The 13,808-nt window shown below is 45.4% G+C and overlaps 1 protein-coding gene across 7 annotated transcripts in view; it reads left to right on the forward strand.

Annotated features, from left to right (window-relative positions):
- The window catches only part of PLEKHA1 (pleckstrin homology domain containing A1), a 47,375-nt gene that overhangs the window by 28,739 nt on the left and 4,828 nt on the right, over window positions 1-13,808 (forward strand). For all 7 annotated transcript variants that reach the window (XM_045854167.1, XM_045854171.1, XM_045854166.1 and 4 more), the window contains 6 exons: window positions 552-677; window positions 2,087-2,230; window positions 4,245-4,313; window positions 11,738-11,802; window positions 12,402-12,465; window positions 13,406-13,495. In XM_045854167.1, coding sequence (XP_045710123.1) covers window positions 552-677; window positions 2,087-2,230; window positions 4,245-4,313; window positions 11,738-11,802; window positions 12,402-12,465; window positions 13,406-13,495 — 558 coding nt within the window. The remainder of the gene's footprint in view (window positions 1-551; window positions 678-2,086; window positions 2,231-4,244; window positions 4,314-11,737; window positions 11,803-12,401; window positions 12,466-13,405; window positions 13,496-13,808) is intronic.

Here is a 13,808-nt window from a genome sequence, read left to right on the forward strand (position 1 = left end):
TTTTGACTACCAAGTATGTTTTCAGTAATAGACACTGCCATGAAGCTAGTGCGGCCCGTGTGCTGCCGTCCGTGTCCGCAGGGCCATGGCCGGGGCGTGAGCGGGACGGAGGGGAGGAAGGGTGACAGCACAGAGCTGCAGCGTGGCACCGAGGGCGCGACCCAGCAGGCGCCGGGGAGCGCTTGAGCGTGGAGGACAGCTCAGCCTAGCTTGCGTGCCAGGCGTTCCCTGCTGCCTTTGAACCTGTCGTTTTATCGCTGCAGCGAAGGTCTGTCCCTTGCATAGGGCTGGGTAGGAGGATGGAATGAGAAAATGCATGAAGTGGTACCTGCCCAAGTAAGCTCTGCTCTGTAAATTGCGCTGTATTATAAACACTATTGTAACTGAAAGTGGAGTATGAGAACTTCAATGGTTACATATACACTCTATCAATAATTTTTATATATGTTAGGCTTATGTAAATAGGCTTTTTAAACTGGAAATTCTGTGACACAAGAGGGTATCCTATGTACTACTGGTTGCAAAACCATTCATTTGACTGACTGTTTCAGGTACCAAAGCAGTCAGACTCGCAGCCTCATCCTGACAACCTGAGTCGCCAAGGAGAATGCGGGAAGAAGCAGGTGTCCTACAGGACTGACATCGTCGGCGGTGTGCCCATCATCACTCCAACTCAGGTAGCAGGCCCGCCCTCCCCTGCGCCGTGCTCTCGTTACTGCGGGGTGACTTCAGCGTTGCTGTCAAAATTAAAACAGGACGTCCTCTGAATGAATGCAGTACAGTAACACGAAAAACTTACATGTGTGTTTATTTCAAAAGTGTGTTGTAAAAAATTTAGAAATCACAGATAAACAACACTTTGTGTTTCGTGGTTTTCTCTGAGGCTTTCTTCTGTGTACTTTTACCCTCAGAAATGGAGATATCATTGAACCTTAAACAACACAGGTTTGAACTGCATGGGCCCGTCTGTACACCGATTTGTTTTCGGTAAATACCTGTACTGGCTTCCATCCCTGGTCGGGGGTCCTCCGACGCAGAGGGCTGCCTGCCTGCGCTGACTGCACCATTTCACGCAGGGCCTGAGCACCTGTGGGTGCTGGCACAGGCCGGGGAACCAGTGCCCTGCGGATATGAGGGACAACTAAGTTTTGGGGTGTCCCTAACCTCCATCTTGTTCAAAGGTCAGCTGTATTTTGTAAGCAGCTTTTTTCACTTACATCTCAAACATTTTTCAAGTCATCAAAAATTATTCTTCACCTTTTCCTTTTTAGAGAGTGGGGAAGGGAGGGAGAAAGAGAGGGAGAGAAACATCGATGTGAGAGAGAAGCACGTATCTGTTGCCTGCCATGCATGCGCAGCTCAGCTGGGAGCTAGACCTGCACCCCTGGCGTGTGCTGGGCCTGAATGGGGCTGGTGACCCTTCTCTTCGCTGAAGGATGCGACTGAGCCTCACCAGTCAGTGCTCCAGTGTCCGTTTTGATAATGTATTGTAGTTACAGAGTATCCCTGTTTGGGGGCACCGGTTTGAAGGGTGAAATAACTTTCTGTGAATCTATATAATTATTTCAAGATGCAAAGTTAAACCTCTACCCCCACCACCACACACATGCACACACACACACACACACACACACACACACACACCCCCCCGCAGGTGGCAGGGCTTCTGCAGAACAAGAGAAATACAAATCTGTGGTTTAATCAGTGATGGGAAGGTTAGGATCAAGTATCTCAAATTAATTAGAGGACTTTTTACTTGCAAATCTGTGCTCCTAACTTAAGTCAAGTTTAAGGTTTTTACTAGGAAACAACATGGCCTACAAGGATGACTTTTCTTCTTTAAATTTAAAAACTTTTTTCAGTTACGGTTTGCACTCAGCGCTATTTTCTGTTGGTTTCGGGTGCACAGCACAGCGGTCCGACAGCCACACACTCTGCAGAGTGCTCCCCGGAGGTGTCCGGTGCCCGCCTGGCCCCGAGCACGGCTGCCGCAGTCTCACCGACCCGTTTCCTGTGCCGCGCTACGAGTGTGCTTTGAAGCTAAACACACAGGAAAAGAATGCAGTTCTTTTTTGCTTCGTTGTAGAAAGAAGAAGTAAATGACTGTGGCGAAGGCATTGACAGAAACCATCTGAAGCGGTCGCAAAGCCATCTTCCTTACTTCACCCCGAAGCCCCCTGCAGATAGCGCAGTTATCAAAGCCGGCTACTGTGTGAAGCAAGGAGCCGTGGTGAGTAGCTCACCACAACATGTGCACGGAAGAAAGCGAGTTGCATCAGCAGACTCGGCATACGGATTGTTCACCTCGTGAGAGACCCAGAGGGAGAGGTCAGCACGCCGAGGAGGCAGGAGGCGGAATAAGGGTTATTCTGTGTTCTCACCTCAGGGCTGTTATTTTCTTGGTCTGTGAGCAGCTGGGTAAATGAAGGCTTATTACCACTGACCTTCAATTTTAAATGAGCTCTCCTAACAGTTTTATTTCTTTCCAAACACTTTTCTATTGATCTCCACACCCGCCTTGGGAGTGGCCGAAGGAAAGAGCAGGAAAGGGAGGGGCGAGGAGTGGGGTGTGGAGGTCAGCCCAGCACTCGATTTGACGTTGGGCTGACTTCAGTTGAAAGCTCTGTGACCTTGGGCTACTTAACCTCTCAGCCTCTCAGTTTCTTTTGAAGGAAAGCCATATTCTAAACCGTGCCGTCCAGAAGGGTTTCTGAACGGGGTAAACACTCGGCACAGCACCTGGTCCTCAGCGGGCGCTGTTACGGGTCAGCCAGACATTTTCACACGGCCGGGTCCAGGGTGGGAGCCATAGGAAGAGCCAAGTGCTTCTACCAGTATTCCTGAGGTGCCAAGGTGCCTTTTTAAAATGCGAGTCATTCTTTCTGGGTCAGCTACATCTTTAGAATTTTGTAAGGAAATAAACGTTCAAGTGTTCAAATAAACGAAGAGAATTCTGTAAGGGAAGAAATACTGCAAGCTTACCAACAGTTTCTTTTTTCTTCTCTCCCTCCTTCCTTCCCTCCCTCCTCCTCTTTTTCTTTATTTTTTTTTAAGATTTTATCTATATTTATTAGAGGGGAATGGAGGGAGAAAGAGAGGGAGAGAAACATTGACCAGGTTGCCTCTGGCACGCCCCCAGCTGGGGACCTGGCCCACAACCCAGGCATGGGTCCCAGCTGGAATCAAACCGAATCAAACCTGCGACCTTTTGGTCCATGGGGCCATTCCCAGTGCACTGACCCACACCAGCCAGGGCTACTGGCAGTCTCTTTGTTTTCACATCTCTTCTGATTAGCTTAGGTCAGCCAGGGGAAGGTTCTTTCAGTCCTCATGGTTTGACCTCCTGTTTTTGAGGGTTCTTTAGGTTGAGGGAGATGAAGGTGAGGGCTGAGGGTCTCTCACTGTCCCGTGTCTGCAGGTCGGTCAGCGTCCTCCAGCTGGGACTGGCTTGTGTGTTGGGGCTTTTAAGGAGGTGCTCCTTTCTTTCTTTCATTTTCTAAAAAGTTAATGTCAGAAAGACACGCCGATTTGTTGTTTCATTTATTTGTGCATTCACTGGTTGACTCTTGCGTGCACCCCAACTGGGGACGGAACCCTCAACCTTGGTGTGTTGGGAAGATGCTCGAACCAACCGAGTGCCCAGCCAGGGCCAGGAGATGCTCCTTTCTTTGAGTTTTACTCGTAAGTCCAGAACACCAGCCCTGCAGGGTACTGAAGTGCTTTCACAGAAGCTCACAATGAATAAATATTGTTTGCTCATTGACAAACAATATTTGTACAAAGTAGGCTCACTTTTTAAAATATTTATTGTTTTGCCACTAAGGATCAAGTGCTTATAGAAAGACTTGTGCGTTTTATGAGTACAGATGGAGAAACTTGATGTGGTTTAATAGCATTTCCTGTTCTTGCTCTTGAACTCTTGAGAACATTTATTTTATGGGGTTTAGGGGTGGAGAGAATGGGGAAGTGCTTTGCTTAAACTTTCAGAGCATTAAAAATGTGCCACCGTATTATAAAACCATATGGTAAAAGCTGAAAGCCAGCCACCAAGGTCGAATTAGCAGTTCAAGGCCCGAGTAGCAAGAGGAATGACGTTTCACATGTCTTCTCGTTATGGGAGGGTAGCGTGAGTTTCTCAGTGTTTGACATTTCCAGTTGTGGGTTCATTTCAGAATAATTAAATGGTTATTAACATTTGACATTCTTAGAAACAGAAGTCTTATGTCTGTGTTCATCTCTGGTAGATGAAAAACTGGAAGAGAAGATATTTTCAATTGGATGAAAACACAATAGGCTACTTCAAATCTGAACTGGTATGTTGCACAGTCATAAATGTTGCTTTTATATGCTTTTATATGTTACACTGTGGTGATTTTTATATACATATATATGATTTATTTCTCTGATTTTCTGTTTTTAAAGTAATTAAAATCTGGTTTTGAGAGGTACATATAATTCATTTTTTGTTGTGATGCTTTGGTTAATGGTATTTTTGTTAAATATACCTTAAATAAAAAGATCGTATTTTCCAAGACATTCCACCTTGAAAGAATTAAAAATATCTGAACCCCCTCCCCAACCCCACCCACAAATTTCCTTAAAGGGATGCTGGTGGAGGTGGAAAGAATTAAGTCCCTGAGAGCCCACATGTAGCCCTCTTTATTTCTGCCTTTCTTCTGTAGCCTCTCCTCACACTTTCCTTCCCTATCCGAGTCACTTTTAAGTTCCTTCATATGAGACATTTTGTTCTCTCTAAAGGTAGACATAGACTGACATTCCTTTTTCATTGGCTTGAGTAACATCCTTATTTAAAACATTCTTGTCCTGTCACCTGAGTTTTGCAATAGATTGTTGGATAAATTTTATGCAATTCTATATTTACACATCTGGCCTACCCCTTACTGTTTCACGGGACCTTTGGAGGGGAACGGCGTGTTTTATTTAAATGAAGGCCCAGGAACAGCGCTGTGGAACTGTCTGCACCCATGGCGGTGTCCTGCGTGAGCAGTGGCCAGGTGGCATTCTGGCTACGTGTGGTTGTTGGGAGCTGGAAATTTGGCTAGTGTGACGGAGGAACCTCACTTTATCTAATTTCAAAATCAAAACTGATTATATTTAATACTTATAAATTTACATTTATAGCTAGTGGTTGCTGTATTGGACAACAGAGCACTAGAGAGTAAGAAGAGACTGTTTTCAGATTCATTGCAGGTGTCTGTTCTTCTGGGAAGCTTCTGACTTTCATTAAGTGCTTCTCTTTACCCATTATGGTGCCTGATTCCCATGTCTGCCATCCTACTTCTCCCTCTGTTTTGTAGTTGGGTGCATGCTTGTCCTTACCAGGTAACGACGTGAGGTTCTTCAGGGCCGATTTTCTTTGTGCCCTTTTATGAACGCAGCTCCCAGCACTTGGGAGATAGTCAATCAGTAGGTGTTTTTGAATGGATGGAAGATGATGGAGCATAACAAGAATAGCCATTTTAGCACGGGAGCCTTTCTCACACTTCAGGTGCTAAGAGCCTCAGCTGGAAGTACTGGTTACTCGGTGCAGAAAACAGCGGCCTTGGTGTCTCGGAAGGCTGCAGATGTGCTTGGTTGACAGGTGGTTCATTGCTTTTTTTTTTAAGGTTTTATTTATGTAATTTTAGAGAGAAGGAGGGGAAGGAGGAAGAGAGGGAGAGAAACATTGATGCGTGAGAGATACATCAACTGGTTGTGTCTCACACGCCCCCAGCGGGGGGCCTGGCCCGCAGCCCAGGCAGGTGTCCTGACTGGGAATGAAGCCGGCGACCCTTAGGCTCACAGGCCGGCGCTCGGTCCACTGGGCCCCACCAGCCAGCGCTGATTCATGGCTTTTCATTAATGCCAGTGCCGTTGGGAAGAGTCACCCACGCAGCACACGTCCGTGGAGCTCTCGTGGCCCTGGTGCGCTGTCCAGGGAACTGGGAATCAAAAACACTCAGTGATAGATATTCTGGCCTTCACCAGTTCCGTCTTGCCAGAGAAAATGACATGTACCCCTGTCACAGTAATTTTAATGAGACAAGAACTATTAAATATATGCTAGATTTTGAAAACCTGAATATGGACATTATGCTATAAAATCTGAGACAAAGAATGCTGAACTGTCGTAGGATCTAGGGAAGTATGTGTATTTAGGAATATGTTAATTAGAAAGCACAGATAAAGCTGAAAACACTGTATATTTATAATGGTTGATCCTTATCAGTTACTAAGATGCACATTTCAACTTCTCTGAAACCCGAGGGTGTCTTAGAGTTGCAGGTGCGGGGCGTCGGGAAGCAGCGTGCTCCAGTTGCCATTGTCGGCATGTGCCCAGCACCCTGGGGGAGACCCAGAGGCACCAGCACTGCACCTCCAAAGGGGGGCCGGCAGCTGGGAGGAAAACCGCAGGGGCCCAGCGAGGTAGTCTTAAGAAGTGCTGCGTCATCAGCACTCCCTTCGGCCCAGAGATGGTACGGAGTGGACAGCGGTGATGCTGATGGCCCCTGGTCAAGAAGTGATTCAGAGGAGCTAGAATTCGGATGTGAGGTTTTAAAAAGCCTTAACCAGTTTATTTTGCTTATATATTTTTGAATATGCTAAAGAAGGATGATCTGTGATAAAAATTGATGTTTTAAAGTACAAAAGGGCTCTTTTCTAAAACCTTTTGAGATGGAAGAGCTGAAACACTAAGTGGATTGGATCGTTTCTCAGAGTTCATGATTATCAGCCCAGGGCTGGTTTTGTTTCTTCCCCTCCACCCACTCCTCCCTCCTGCTTTGAACAAATCCTGGACATTATCATTTCATCTGTAAATATTTTAATACGTATCTCTAAAGGATAAGGATTTAAGTTTCCTTTCAGTAAGTTTAAAAGATTTAAGTATACAACTGAAAACTGGAGAAAATATTTGTAGCATGTGTCAGAGATAAGACATCAATAACCCTAATGTACAAGGTCTGTCCGGAAAAAGTCCAGCCATTGTTAATGCAGTGAGAACGGTTTGTGGGGGACGTTGATGCGAGCTGGCAGCCAAGGAGGGTGGACTGGAGGGCGCATGTGTGAACAAGGATGCCTTCGCGGTACTGGTCAGTGGGGGCGGTAGATGCCACTGAGTGAGCATGAGTACTGTGTGTGGCTGTCGCATTCAAAATGACTGAGTGAGTAGGGCAATGAATCTGCATCAAGTTTTGTGTTAAGTTTGAACATTCCTCCGCGGAAACTATTCGGATGATTTAGAAGGATTTTGGGGATGTTGCAACGAGTGCAGCGCAAATAAAAGTGTGGCACAAACGCTTCAAAGATGGTCTAGGATGTGTTGAAAGTGATCCACATTCTGGAAGGCCTGCAAGAAGCAGAACCCCTGAGAATGTTGAACGTGCACGGGCTGCAGTCAGCAAAGATCAACAACTGACGGTGCAAGAACTGGAAGCTGATGTGGGGATTCCAGACACTACTGTGTCTGAGATTTTGACGCGGGATGTTTTCGTGAAATGTTTCGTGGCAAAATTCATTCTGCAGCTTCTGCTACCAGAGCAGAAGGAACGTCGTGCTGCAGTTGCTAATGGCTTGATTCAAGCCACTACCAGTGAACCAGATGTCCTCAAGAAGGTCATAACCAGAGATGAACGGTGGGTCTGTGGCTACGATCTGGCAATGAAGGCCCAGCCATCCCAGTGGAAGTTGCCTGGCTCTCCATACCTGAAGATGGCGTGACAGAGTCGCAGCAAGATCAGGGCTGCGTTAGCTGGTTTTGATTGGGAAGGCACTGTTCGTCGTAAGTGCACCCCTTCAGGCCAGACAGTTACTCAGGAGCACCACCGCCTCAGTGTTGTCTGTCAGCTGAGAGATGCGGTGTGTCGAAAACGGCCTTAGCTTTGTGCAGCCGGTGACTGGCAGGTCATCACGACAGCACGCCTGCTCATGCATCACATCTCACGCAGAGTATTTTGGCAAAACAGCGAATCACCCAGGTGACTCAGTCCCTCTATAGCCCAGATTTGGCGCCCTATAACTTCTGGCTTTTCCCAAAACTAAAATCACTTTTGAAAGGGAAAAGATTTCAGACCATCAATAAGATTCAAGAAAATACGATGTGGCAGTTGATGGCAAGTCCAACAAAGGACTTCGCAGAGTGTTTTGAACAGTGGAGGAGACGCTGGGGGAACTGTGTGAGGTCCCCAGGTGCCTTCTTTGAAGGGAGTGAGGCATCGTTGTCCTGCATACAATGTTCCCTGCATCTTGCAACTTCTTTAATAAATGTCTCTTTCTCATATTACATGGCTGGATACCTTCTGGATAGTCCTCAAATAAAGAATCTTAAAAATTGAGGACAGGGGTCCCTTCTTATCTTGTCCCCCCACCAAACCTAAACAATCCAGACCTACATTTTTTAGGCGAGGAGAACCAGTGTAGGCATCCGTGATAGCGGTGCGGGAGCAGAAGGGCCAGAGTAGCCAGTGTGTGTGGGCAGAACACACGGCGGCCGTGTGTTCTCGGCGGGTTAGCTCAGCCTGGAGTGGAGAGAGGAGGCATCCACTTTGGAGAGAGTGGTGGCAGAGATGGTAGAGTAGTTACATCTGCTTGCTGATGAAATAAGGAAATTAGTAAGGGTAATAGTGGTCAGTGTGTTCACTATTGAATGAGGGAGTGATAAATATAAAAAGGGAAAATTTTTATGTTAGATTGGAATTGGAAATGCTGATGGGAACTTCAGACATACAGATAGATGTGGAAATAAATACAGGAATAAATGTTTTTATGTGTTTACATGTATCTGTGTATTTAAGATATAGTCCCCAGCTCTGTGCACTGAAAAAACTACCTTCTTCACCTGAAGGAAACCTAGGCTCCCTGGAGGAATGGCAAGATTTCAGACCTGGGACGTGAGAAACAAGAATAAAGTAACCCTGGAATTTCTTACATCAGGAAGCAAGGAAGTGCTTGCAGAATTACAGGGACATGTTACAGGACCCAACATCCAACTGGAAAATACCCCCCTCACCAAATGTGGGGCCGTTTCAGCATTAAAATTAGTAATTATGGTATTAAACTGTTGCCCATTGAATAAAATAGGAATCCGTGTACACTCACGCGCCATGAATGAGTGAGTGACGGGACATACGTATGTCCGGTGATGGAGGAGAGATGGCGTAGTTTCAAAGTGCCTGAGTGCAAAGGGGCAGGTACCTTTATTTACAGTGAAGAAGCCTGGCGGACACCAGCCTAATCAGATGATCAAGTGAGGGACGTGAGCTTCATCCGTGATGAGAGGAGTTGGATTCTTTCGCCGCCCACCTGACAGCAAGGCTTGAGAAGAATGCAGCGTCACCTCTGCGGTATTCCTGAGTCTAATCGGGAGGGCGCATCAGGCACACCTACCCGCACAGGGGCAGGCGTTGTACCGAATGCCTGTCCTGCAATCTTCAGTGGGGTCCAGACTCCTGGAGCCAAGGACAGAATGGCCGAAGGAAAGAAGACGTAAGACAAGTAAATGCAGTCTGTGATTCTGGATTGTTTAGCCTTATTAAAAGACATTTGGTGACACTTCCTGGTTGTGGTGGTTGTATTGTGATAATGTAAGGGGATTTCTTTGTAGGAGACACACACTAAAATATTAGGGTAGTAGGAGCCAGGCCAGCAGCTCTGAAATGGTTTGGGGAACTGGGTTCTGTGTGCTGAGGTTTCGACCTTTGTCTAGGTTACGTTTATGGTTGGTTCAAAATTTAAAAAGAAAGTTTAGGGGAAAATATCTGGTCAAAAAATGAGCAAAAGAAACAGACAATTTATTTACAAAGAAATTGGTCCTTAAACATACAAAAAGATACTCTAACCACTTGTAATTAGAGAAGCATAAATTAAAAAAAAAACTTAACAGATACTTCACTTCTCATCTGTCACGAGAAAAGCATTGCTGAGCGAACAGACGGGCACATCCTCTCCCCGTTTGCGCAGAAGGGCCCCGTGGGGGAACAGCTGGTTTCGGAGCTGGGCAGGGAGCCCGCGAGCTGCGCCCGTTCTGAACGTCTGGTCCGGACAGACAGTAAGGAAGCGGCTCGGAGAAGTGACGGGGACGTGTCGAAAGGACACAGAAGCCCCCAGAAACTCAGTTTGAGCAAGAAAGTAGGTGGTGACAATGGATTACAGCTCATAGAGTTCAGCAAGTCATTAATAAATGGGGAAGGAAAAGCATTTTCTTAGAGTAAAATTCCAGCTGATACATGTAGATGAATTGATGGTGCTAGAAAAGTCCCTGTCTGGTAGCCACTGTGGTAATGGTGGTTTTAGGCAAGAATCCTCTGTATTCAGTAAATCTGGAGGGCGAAATTGTGGTGGGAAGCTGGGTACTACCGAGGCCCAAGTACTTCCGCACAAGGTGTTTAGTAATGGCCAGGGGAAAAGAGTAATGTTACAGTTGCTGGCCAGCATGACCTTAGCGAGGGAGCAGGGCTGACACCCTCGGGACGGGACAGACCACTGCCGCGCACCCTGCGAGTGGTGCTGCGCGCCGAGAAGAACACCCCGCACGTCGGCGGTTTCCTGCACAGACAGACGCGCAGCCTGGGTCTGAGCAGCGTTAACGTCGGAACCGGATGCCGGCCTGGCTTCTTAAACTGGCAAGGTCAAGGAGGACTGAAGAGCCATTCCACGGGAAAGGAGACGAAGACGTGGCGGCTGTTAATAAACAGGAGGTGTGATACCGGCCCGAAGCCCAGGCCAGAAAACACACGGGACATGTTTCTTTCGCTGTAAAGGACGCGGTGGGGGCGGCGCATGGGGTCTGAGCGCGGCGTGTGTTAGATAACAGCACGGCGTCGGCGGGGGGGCATCTGCTCTCCCGAGTGCACCGTGGTTGTGTAAGAGAACAACCCTTTTTTCGGGAAATACGTGCTGAAGTCTTCCAGCAGTAAAGGTGCGTCATATCTCCAGCGTGCCCTCAGACATTTCAGGAAAACCCGTGCGTGCCACATTCACGTGTGCACACACACACAACACGGTTTAGGGAATGTGAAATACTGACGTCTTGGCAAACGGTGCAAAGAACACGGACATTTTTACAGTTTGAACTTACTTAAAATGAACTGTTCTGTAAAACTTGAAAGAATTATGGTTTCAAAAAAGTGTTCAGCTGTGATTTACTGTTTTTCTTAGTGCTCATGAAATAATGGCGTGTCGATCTTACGGTGCGATATTCAGGGGGACACGGGGTGTAGTGTTTTAGGGACCGCACAGCGTAAACACGGCTCATCCCCGGTTTCCTCAGGGGATGTGTTGTAGGGCTTGGGAGGTTCAAGTGAGATGACACTTAAAATCCAGCAGATGCCCTGGCACCTAGTAAATGTTCGATAACTTGTGCTTGCTAAAATAACGTATTCATATGAACGTGTCATTCTTAAAATGACGCATTTAGCTCAGAGTAGCTGGGTATTCACCACTCTGGTGCCTTCTGTAGCAGAACAGCATTCCAAGGAGGAAGTGCCCCACTGCACAAGGTGCACAGGGCTGGTCGGCTCTGATGGCTCACGGCCGGGAGCAGGCTGCCTTGGTTCAGTCCGCAGTGTATATAAATAAGGTGGTAGTGATTGAGCTGTTCTGATGCTGGACGGTTCGAGAAGTACAATTTATGTCTTAGATTTGCTTTAGGAAAGAAGCGTGATTTTCACATAGCTCTCCAAGTAAGGCAGCTGACTCTGAGGACTAAACTGCATGTATCTGTTTGCTTCTTCCCCTCCAGGAAAAGGAACCTCTTCGTGTAATACCACTTAAAGAGGTTCACAAAGTTCAGGAATGTAAGCAAAGGTAAGCACTAGTCTGACTTGTGTATTCCTTGTGTGTTGCTAATACACAGTAGTGCTTTAGTTTGATCGATGTGTTTACTGATGGTATTTTTTTGCATTCTAGTGTTATTTTTAACTTATTATAGTTGGGATATGCTAGACCTTTTAAAACACTTGGATTGAAGTATTGAGACTTTTTTGTTTGAAAACTAAAAATTAGGAGACAATCCTTAAGCGTATTAATGGAAAGGAAAAGGCTATCAAATTAAACAAATCGGTATATTTGTGTTTTATAGTATTTCCAGGTTGGTGCAGAATAGAGTTTTGTAAGAAAACAGTAACTTGGTAGCATTTGAGCGAACTGATTTCTTCATGTTTAAAACTTTGGATTTTAAAGTAGTTTTATGAACCTTTTCTAAAATATATCTGTAACTATATAAAATAAGTAAAATTTAATGTAAAAATAAGTTGAAAAGGTGATAATTTGGTTTTCTCAAATCAGTATTTTATCTCTAATATTTACTTTCTGTTGATACACACTTGGTGTTGGGTAAAGGAGTGAAAGAGAAACTGTCAGACAGCTGCTATTGAAGTGTACTTGGGGATTCTTTTTTGTAACAGTGACATCATGATGAGGGACAACCTCTTTGAAATTGTAACGTCGTCCCGAACTTTCTACGTGCAGGTAAGATACTTCTTTGAAGATTATAGATCCTCTTAAGCAGTGAATAGTTTTAGAGGTAAAGTAAACTTGTAGCTTACGAGAATAAGCAAAATATATGGCAAATTCACCAAAAAATGTTATGTAAGATTAGTGGTAAGGTCCTGTGTTCAGCAAATAAGAGTTTTCTTTGCTGTGAGTTGGTCAAATAGAATTACGTAGTGTTTGGAGGAAGGGAAGTGCTACTTTAACCTAGAGGCTAAGTGTGTACTTTCAACTTGGGTTATTTGTGCACGTAGTTTGGAATTTTGATTATATCATTTTTGGTAATTTTATAAAAGGGGGGGCTCAAAATAATACCCATAATAAAAGTAGACAGTAGATCTTGGAGTTTCGTTAATGGTAGGTAAACATCCTGTACATACTTTTTACTTACCACATTAATTAGATTGGAAATTAAAAAAAAAATTTGTTTTTATTTTATAAGACTTAACATATGCTTACTGCACAAAATTTAGAAAACAAAGAAAAATATGGCCCTGGCTAGTGTGGCTCAGTGGATTGAACAACGGCCTGCAAACCAAAGGGTCGCTGGTTCGATTCCCAGTCAAAGCACATGCCTGGGTTGCTGGCCAGGTCCCCAGTAGGGGGTGTGGGAGAGGCAACCACACATTGATATGTTTCTCCCTTTCTTTCTCGAGTACTATTTCTAGAAAAATAGCATGTAAAATAATGTCATAATCATTTTTAACTGCACAATTACATAAATATTCTTGTGGCAAATTTAGATAATATAGCAGCAAATATAGATAGAAGAAAAGTGATTTCTATAATTTTTTTGAATCCATTGCCTTAGAATGACTTTGTTGTTAACAGTTTATGACCAAAATGCATCCGTTGGGTTTGTAGGTAAAGAGCTGATTTTGAGTCAACAGTGACTAAATGAGTCCTTTCTTTTGCCCAGGCCGACAGCCCCGAGGAGATGCACAGCTGGATTAAAGCTGTCTCTGGTGCCATTGTCGCGCAGCGGGGACCCGGCCGGTCGGCGTCTTCTGTACGTCTCCTGCGCTCTGGGGTGGCACTCCCTGGGGTTTCCCCGTCCTGTCCAGTTATTTTCCTTCCTCTCCCCCCGATCCTCCCGGTTTCTTTCTGTATGGAGATTTACTTGCATGGTAACTTTCATACCGACTGGACTTGCAAAAAAATAATGCATTTCTAATTTAATGCTTCCTTGTAGTGTTATGTATACATAACTTTCTGTGCATTGTATTGTCTTCAATGCACAAGCAGGGCAGCTAAAGAATGACCGTTTCCTTGCTTTGTTTTAGGAGTTCTTAACTTGTCAGGAGGCCTAGGTTTGGTGCAAC

Source organism: Phyllostomus hastatus, unplaced genomic scaffold (genome assembly GCF_019186645.2).
Source record: "Phyllostomus hastatus isolate PE091 unplaced genomic scaffold, TTU_PhHast_1.1 phas_scaffold_1066, whole genome shotgun sequence".
Taxonomy (NCBI): Eukaryota; Metazoa; Chordata; class Mammalia; order Chiroptera; family Phyllostomidae; genus Phyllostomus; species Phyllostomus hastatus.